This window comes from Babylonia areolata, chromosome 7 (genome assembly GCF_041734735.1).
Source record: "Babylonia areolata isolate BAREFJ2019XMU chromosome 7, ASM4173473v1, whole genome shotgun sequence".
Classification (NCBI taxonomy): domain Eukaryota; kingdom Metazoa; phylum Mollusca; class Gastropoda; order Neogastropoda; family Buccinidae; genus Babylonia; species Babylonia areolata.
In genome coordinates this window covers 31,313,813-31,323,448 of record NC_134882.1, presented here as the reverse complement: position 1 = coordinate 31,323,448, position 9,636 = coordinate 31,313,813, and the positions used below count along the sequence as shown (strand labels likewise).

The window sequence follows — 9,636 nt, the reverse complement described above, 5'->3', positions numbered from 1 at the left end:
TGTGTGTGTGTGTGTGTGTGTGTGTGTATTTAATGTCTATATGCGTGTATGCACGCAAGCTCTGTGTGTGAATGTGTGTGTGTTTGTGTGTTTATGTGTGTGATTGTATGCGTGTCATGGATGTGTAGTTTGGTCCAACCCTCCCCCTCTCTCTCTCTCTCTCTCTCTCTCTCTCTCTCTCTCTCTCTTTTCCTACACACAAGCTAGCATAACGAGAAAGAGAGGCAGACAGAGAGAGGCAGACAGACAGCACAGACAGTTTCATTTACATCTAATGTAAGTCATCGCACAGGATTTTTTGTTTGTTAGTTTATGGGTTGTTTTTCGTTTGTTTTGTTTTTTTACTTGCTAAAGAACAATACACACGAACGCGTGCGCGCACACACACACACACACACACACACACACACACACACACACACACACACACACACACACACTGCGCAACAACAAGAAAAGAAACAACTTTTTCGCTTGTTGTCAGAAACAGCTGTAATTTTACACCTAGCAATTTTCTCAGCTCTGATTAGAGAAACTGACAACCCTGTAACAACAGCTTGGGCAATCGATTTTTTTTTTTCTTCTTCTTCTTCTTCTTCTTCTTTTTTGAGAGGGAGAGAGAGGTCGCAGAACAAAAATCGCTCGGAAGCACGCATTCTATTTTAGTCTTCTCAGGGCCGAAATAATGACCGACACATCAATTGCTAGCCTCGGGAACCGGGCGAGACACGGACTCTAAACCACTTTCTTCATCCGATCGAGACGAAAGGGGTAAAAAAAAAAAAAAAAAAAAAAAAAAACAGTACCAGGATGAAGGTGATACTACTAATGGTTAACTGTTATTATCCTCACAATAACTTCACACATATTGTTAGCATCATCATCATCATCATCATCATCATAACATCGCACATATTTTGCGACGGAAGGACTTTTGTTTTCTCCGTTGGGTTTTTAGTTTTCTTGTGGTTTCGTTGTGTGTTTGTACGTGTGTGTGTGTGTGCGTTTCATGCTTCTTTATCTCTCTCTCTCTCTCTCTCTCTCTCTCTCTCTCTCTCTCTCTCTCTCTCTCTCTTTCTTTCTTTTTTTGTGTGGAATGGCTGTGAATGGTGGAATAATGGGGAAATACTTATGTATACTGATTGCGTTTTGATTTTTTTTTTCTTCTTCTTGCTAATTTTCGCTTCTTTAGCTTTATTCCCTCTTTAGGACGAGGGCTGGATGTAAAAAAAAAAAAAAGACATGTTACTTGCTTATCTGTTACCCTCGATAATAAGGATTTTGTCTTGTCTTGTCTTGTCTCGCTCACACACACACACACACACACACACACACACACGCGCGCGCGCACGCACGCACGCACGCACGCACACACACACACACACACACACACACACACACACACACACACACACAATACACACATAGTCAATAAAACAGTGAAAAACAAACGAAGCTAACAGTTCAAAAATTAACTGGCGTTTCTTTAAGAATAAAAAAAATAAATAAATGAAATTATATTAAGTTGTGAGAGGTGTTGGGGATGGTGGTCGGGAAGGAGGGGGGGGTGGGGTCAGGGTAATGACAAAACACTCTCTATCTCACGTGCCAGACACAGGGTTGCCATGCTGACGAAACAAATCACTTGTGCGGTCACTCTTTTTCCGTACCGGCCCACTTAATTAAAACAATACTCTCCAGATGGGCGCAATAACCGAGTTGTTAAAGCGTTGGACTTTCAATCTGAGGGTCCCGGGTTCGAATCTCGGTAATGGCGCCTGGTGGATAAAGGGTGGAGTTGGGTTTTGTTTTGTTTTTTCGATCTCCCAGGTCAACGTATGTGCAGACCTGCTTGTGCCTGAGCCCCCTTCGTGTGTATACACAAAGTTAAAGATCCAGTAATCCATGATTTTCCAGTCAAACGTGGGAGAAAGGGCGAGAGTGGGATTCGAACCCACACCCTCACCGACTCTCTGTCTTGGCAGCTGAGCGTCTTAACCATTCTGCCACCTTCCTCCACAAACCTGTTACAGACACTCTTTTAATTACGGAAACCATTATTTTGTGGACCCGTTTCGAGTCTCAGTTGATTCAACAGAGGTCTTCTTCTTCTTCTTCTTCTTCTTCTGCGTTCACTCGTATGCACATGAGTGGGCTTTAACGTGTATGACCGTTTTTACCCCGCCAAGTAGGCAGCCATACTCCGTTTTCGGGGGTGTGCATGCTGGGTATGTTCTTGTTTCCATAACCCACCGAACGCTGACGTGGATTGGAGAATCTTTAACGTGCGTATTTGATCTTCTGCTTGCATATACACACGAAGGGGGTTCAGGCACTAGCAGGTCTGCACATATGTTGACCTGGGAGATCATAAAAATCTCCACCCTTTACCCACTAGGCGCCGTCACCATGATTCGAACCCGGGACCCTCAGATTGACAGTCCAACGCTTTAACCACTCGGCTATTGCGCCCGTCCAACAGAGGGCAAGGCTATGGCAGTAACCATCCATCACCGCTGCTTGGCACTTTACAGACAGCCTCAAGTGGAGTTCCATCACCACAACAAAGATTCCTGCCCATTGCCAGATGACATAGTTGGGGGAGCCTTATCTATCATGTGCCCATATCAAAGCAGTCAAACCGATGATCCCCTTATAATTTCGTTTCGTCCTTTGTTCAGATACGCGAAACGGGCAGACAAGCAGATAAAGACATACAGAAACAAAGAGAGAGACAGACAGAGAAAAGAGAGACGGTTTGACACTTTAATGTCATTGGCCATGAGGTCCTTAGGACATGGGTGAATGCATCAACGTACTTTCAATTTATAACAAACCATTATAATAAACGAATAAAATGGTGAAAATAAATAATAAAACAAAATAAAGCTCCTTCCTTGAAGAAAAAAAAAATAACCAACAGGCCACTCAGAGAGAGGGAGAAAGACAGACAGACAGACAGAGAGTGTGAGAGAGAGAGAGAGAGATGTGAATCATTTTTTCCTGCTTCCGTACTGTTCAGAAGCACGTTGTTTTGGTGGGCGTGGAAACAAAAGCCTGCTGTGGCGACTGGTAATTAACAAAGGCCAACTTGCAGCGTAGTGGAGACGGGTGGTGGTGGTTGGTGTGTTGTGGCCAAGGTAGAGAGCCAGGGATCGATAACCACACTGGCCACCCGTTCTCCCTATCGATCTTCATTCCTATATGTGACGAGGCCAGTCTTTCTGGAGAGCGCCCGCCCCACCCCCCACACCCCCTTACACCCACCCACCCACACACACATATGCTCACACACCTCTCACCCATGCACCACTACCACCATCCAATCAGCCGCTTCCAGTTTCCTGCCAACTCTTGAATCTAAGCGATGAGCCTGAAATCATGCTTCACGAAATCTACAGAAATTAAAATTATTCTTCAGGAAGATGAAGATAAACTCTGAGCAAGCGAGCCAGAGGGAAAGAGAAGGGGGGTGGGGGGGGGATAGGATGGGATATATGTGTATAGAAAACGGGAGAGTGTAAAGGACTCTTAGATTAATAGTACTGTTAGATTATAAAACTCATGACCGTTTAAACAATGGTAGAATGACGTATCATTGGGACCAACTGATTTTTTTTATCATTTTCAAATTCTTGCCTACATGCTTTCTACACGCCACACAAATGCGATCGAACGCCCAGTTTTACGGCGGTTAGTCATCTGATAAGACTGTTTACAAGGTTTGTTATGTTGCTAGGTTTGCGGGGAGGGGATTGGGGTGGGAGTGGAGGCGGGGAAGTGGCATCAATATCACCATCACCTTAATCAAGTGGTGTGGTGGTGCTAGTAACAGTAATGGTGGGGAGGTGGGGGTTATGGGGCCGGGGGGAAAGGGGTGGGGGGGGGGCGGGGAATGAAGAGGGAAAAGGTGGGAGGTTGCGTCGCGACAACAACAAAAACGAAGCAAAACCCCAACACATTAATAATAATGATAGCGTCATTATCATCATAAATCAGCAGCAATCAATACACAGAAGCTTCAACAAAACACACACACAGACACACACACACACACACACACACAACAGGACGCTGAGAAATTGCTAACAAATTGCAAGCCCCCACGTCATACAGACCCGAACATCCAGACATACATACACACAGACACAGCACACGCAACAGCACGAACACAACACAACACAACGCAACACACCAAACAGCATACCACCACGCAGACATGCCATGACACGGATCTATGTCTGTACACAGCTTAGCTATATGTACAATGATCAGATAGGCCATCAGACTGGTTTTCGAGGGACAACAAGGGCGGAAAGGGCTTGGTACAGAAGAAGAAGAAGAAGATAGGTCCTGATAACCTATCTGGCTTGTCGGCCAGCGGGGAAATTGGGGTATTCGGGGTGGAATTGGGAGGGAATTGCGGCAAAGAGAGAGAGGGGGAGAGAGAGAGAGAGAGAGAGAGAGGCATACAGACAGACAGTGACAGAGAGACAATTGGGAGGGGGTTGCTGCAAAGAGAGAGAGGGGGAGAGAGAGAGGCATACAGACAGTGACAGAGAGACAATTGGGAGGGGGTTGCTGCAAAGAGAGAGGGGGGGAGAGAGAGAGGCATACAGACAGACAGTGACAGAGAGACAATTGGGAGGGGGTTGCTGCAAAGAGAGAGAGAGGGAGAGAGAGGGAGGCTTACAGACAGACAGACAGTGATAGAGAGAGACAATTGGGAGGGGGTTGCTGCAAAGAGAGAGGGAGAGAGAGAGAGAGAGGCTTACAGACAGTGACAGAGAGACAATTGGGAGGGGGTTGCTGCAAAGAGAGAGAGGGGGAGAGAGAGAGAGGCATACAGACAGACAGTGACAGAGAGACAATTGGAAGGGGTTGCTGCAAAGAGAGAGAGGGAGAGAGAGAGAGAGGCATACAGACAGTGACAGAGAGACAATTGGGAGGGGGTTGCTGCAGAGAGAGAGTGGGGAGAGAGAGAGAGAGACATACAGACAGACAGTGACAGAGAGACAATTGGAAGGGGTTGCTGCAAAGAGATGTAGATGTAGATGTTTTATTCATATAGGCCATAGCCCCTTAGAAGGGGGTACACATGGAATTGACATTAAGTCGCATATTACTACAAAGAAAAATTACGTTACATAAGCATTGCGTTGTTTAAAAGCTCTATGCATATATAAAGCAAAATGTTGTACAATAGTTTCGTTCGTAGACGACAATAACAAAATTAGTTTAAATAAACAAGGCTGTCTATAAAATTTGAGTGGAATTAATCGTCCTCTAATATTTCTCAATGCTGGACAACTAAGCACAAAATGGACCTCATCTTCAGTTGATTCTTTGCATAATGGGCATAACAAATTACAAATGTTTGACTGCCTATAACGATACTGATGAGTAAAAATATCAGAGACACCGAACCTAAATTTCGTCATTAAATACTTCAAACCTCTAGCAATATGCATACGCATATAAATTGGAACATTATGCAAATTATTGATCATTCTGTATAGCTTAAATCTGTCACTGTCCTGGATATGAGAATTCCAACTTTGCCATCTGCAATCAACCAATCTTTCGCGGAACACACGAATAAAAACATTTATATCTTCAACACCTTGATTTAGCCATACAAAACCAAAACCGTACTCATATAATTTCTTTCTAACATTTGAAACCCAATTTCTTCTACCCTTATTATCTAAGTCTAACAACATTTTGCATGCTTTATATGGCAATCTGTGTTCATCCATTTGTGTTAACTTAAGCCAGTACTTAATACATTTAACAGTAGAGAGCAACGATACTGGGTATCTGTCAGTCTCACCATAGACGAGATCATTTGGTGTCTGAAGGGAGACCCCTAAAAAATTTTTCAAAGCATATAGATGAATTTTTTCACAGTGTATAGCAGCAGAGTCAAGACCCCATAATTCTGCCCCGTACTGTATCATAGGCTGGATCTGAGAATCAAATATTTTTAGGAATAATTTCAGAGATTCATTTTGTACTAATGACAATTTCTTCATGACATATAACAATGCATTTTTTGCTCTACTTGCAAGGTTTTTACATGCAAATGTAAAACTCAAACGTGTAGAAAAATAAATACCTAAATATTTGTATACATTCACAATAGGCATTATAGTTCCGTTATAGGTCCATCTTTCTCTTACAGACAAATAACCTCCCTTTCTAAATACAATTATATTACTTTTACCCATATTCACTTTTAGTTGCAAAGCAGCAGCGGCTCGTTGTAGACTATTCAACTGACTTTGTAACCCTATTACTGTTTCTGATATTAATGCTACATCATCAGCTAAAAGAAGAATGAAAATTTCCAAAACATCGCCTATGAATGTTGCACCGTGTCTTCCATTTTTAATTACTTCCTCTGTCAATTCATTAACAAATAAAGAAAACAAAACTGGACTACAAATATCACCCTGTTTAACCCCAGATGTACAATTGATGTATTCTGATAAAGCAGCACCACATCGCACCCTTGCCTTTACAGAATCATACATACTCATAATACATTTATAAATTTTTCCACGTATTCCATTTTTCAATAAAATAGACCAAAGTATACTTCTATTGACAGAATCAAAGGCTTTCTCAAAATCAATGAAAGCAACATATAATTTGCGATTTAAACAAAATTGTTTCTGTATGAAAGCCATTAACGTAAACATATGGTCCACAGTAGTGTAATTCCGCTTAAATCCGGCTTGAAATTCTCCTGTAATATTGTGTTCCTCCACCCATTCCTGGAGTCTCCTATTTATTACAGCGCTATATAATTTGCTACATACGTTACACAGGGAAATTCCTCTATAATTATTGGTATTCTTAGTATCACCTTTCTTGTACAATGGAAGAACAATTGACTCAGTCCAACTTTCAGGATAGATACCTCTATCAAATAAATAATTGAAAAACTTAACCAGGAAGTCTGTAACTAAATTAGATTTGCATGCATTCTTTAACAATTCACATATAATTCCATCTGGTCCTGCAGCTTTCCGCTTCTTCAATTTTCTCAAAGCAAACAAAATTTCCTCTACTGAAATACAACGATTCAAACTATCGTTATCATCATTATCTATGAAATGCTCTTCATCAATGTTGCTCTCATTATTTTCATCAAACCCCTGTGATAGATTACTAATATGATCTTCACTTTTTTCTAACAATTCTTTAAAATGTTGAAACCATTTATGTAAACTAATATTATTCGTAGGTTGTTTTCTCCTCCTTGTTATTTTGTGCATTGAGTTCCAGAATTCTTTTTGATTATCTATTGAACGTTGTAATTCCGTTAATAAAGCATCATTAAACTGTTTCTCTTTTCTTTTCAACATATGTTTGTATTCACGTCTAGCTCTACAAAAAGAATCTCGGTCGGGTGGAGACAAGGTACGACGAAACTTTTTTAACAAGTTACGAACATTTCTTTTACAATCTCGACATTCCTTATCATACCAGTCATCATTTTTCACATTATTACTTACACGTATCTGCTTTTTCATACATTTTGCTGCACTCTTAATACAGTCATTGAAAACACTTAAAGCCTCATTAATACTAATATCAATCAAATTCAGAGCCATTTTCATTTGTGTTTGTATTTCCTCCGAACAAATCGTGCTGTCAAAAATATCTGCAGATTCTTCCCGCCATACAAACTTCTCTATCATATAAATGTGATTGTCTTCATGTGTACAGTTCTGATTATCCTTACTAAATTGAATACATAATTTCAATGGCATATGGTCAGACTCAATTCTATCTGACACACATAATTCACAGTCACCACATATTTCAAGAAATAAATCACGTGACATTAAAAAATAATCATTAACACTGTTACCACTATCTGAAATGTACGTGTAGCGACCTTGATGGTCGCCCTTACACATACCATTCAAAATACACAAATCTAAAACAGTGCACACATTTAGTAACATTTTGCCATAATTGTTGAGTTCATGATCTTCAGAATTTCTGTTAGCACTTAACGGTCCGCTCAAATGTTCACCATCAATATTAGACATATTTTCCCTAAAGTCAGGAGACATATTTGAAATTCTGCTGTTTAAATCGCCACACAGCAGAACGTACACATCATCGTCATCAATAGCTAGTAAACAATCACACAGATAATCTTCCAATAACCCAATCCCATTTTCAGTATCAAAATGCACATAATACGGCGAACCTTCAGGCGGCACATATGCACATACATACACAATATGCTTTGTTGTGCCAAACAAAGATTTATCAAGCAAAACTGCACAAAAATGATGAGACTCGACATTTATTAATTTAACACACGAATACAACTCGTTTTTCACAAGGCACACAACTCCGCCGGAACGTCTTCCATGTGCCGACAGTTTCAAAGCAGGTTTACACAGTGCTGTATAGCCATCAAATATAGTGGACTGAAAATCTTCCATAAATGTTTCAACTAAACATACAAAATCAAAAGAACGAACAAAGGAGACAAAATCTCTATTGGATAGCTTTGTAAATAATCCATTTACATTCCAATGCACAAAGGAAAAATAATTCAATTTATTATAAAAACCAACATCAGTCGACGCATCATTTACAACAGCCAAAGCCGAGCTGCACACATTTTCAAACGACACATTACACGTAGTATTCCCATCCTCACATGACACAGAAATCGCCGAGCTATCGTCATAGCACACAGATTAACATGTTGCACGTGCTGTTTCTCTTACTCTGCCATTACGGCCCTGTGTCAGCTCCGCCGGTGTCGCCTCATCAATGGTTCCTACCACGAGCACAGGTAAAATTTCATGTGAATATACGGGCCGACCGACCTCCTATTTTGACTCAACAAGAGTGTCACCATCGCCAACAGTAAAACGCTTACCGTCAATTAGGAGATGGTCGTAGACCATAGATGCCCTCTTACCGTCACTCCTCGCCTTCTTCAGGTGGGGTGTCAACTTCCTCCTCAGGTCTCTTACTCTGGTGGAGAAGTCCTCACCTATGAAAATGTTTGTGCCCTTCAGTTTACGTTTCGCTTTCAAAATGTCCATTTTCTGTTTATAGAAGGCACATCGCACGATTATCGGTGAGTCCGGTTTAGAGTTCAGACGGTGAGCCCTATCAAACTCTGTGTCACCAGAAAGTTCCAAAGTGTCAGTGAGAAGATCCTGGATCCTGCCTTCACAGTCAGCATTCGTTTCGTTCTGCTTTCTGTCCAGTCCATAGAAGATCAGGTTATTTCGCTTGGATCTACCTTCCAAGTCGTCAGTCTTCTTCTCAAGGGTGTCCAGCTTCGCTGTAAGTGCGTCATTGTTCTTCTGTAGAGTCTCGTTCTGCTGTCGAAGTCCACCCACCTCCTCTCTCAGCCCTCTCAGGTCATCCTGCATGGCGACGTATTCCTCACGAAGGACGTGTATCTCCTGCTTGACCTCCTCCAGCTTGGTGTCCACCGATGTTCTCATGGAGGCCATCGATGTTGTAATGGACTGCATCATGGTCATGAGGTCAGACATGGTGGGCTCCTTTGCATGCTGGTTGGCGGCGGCTCCTTGAGGGTCGACTGGTCTCTCCAGGCTGGCTCTGCTACTACTGGTCCCACTG

The 9,636-nt window shown here is 41.8% G+C and overlaps 1 protein-coding gene across 1 annotated transcript in view; it reads left to right on the top strand.

Annotated features, from left to right (window-relative positions):
- The window catches only part of LOC143283824 (uncharacterized), a 19,651-nt gene extending 10,927 nt beyond the window's left edge, over positions 1 to 8,724 (top strand). Inside the window, exon 4 of the mRNA XM_076590198.1 lies at positions 8,702 to 8,724. Within this exon, the coding sequence (XP_076446313.1) occupies positions 8,702 to 8,724 (23 nt within the window). The remainder of the gene's footprint in view (positions 1 to 8,701) is intronic.
- Positions 8,725 to 9,636: the final 912 nt, after the last annotated feature.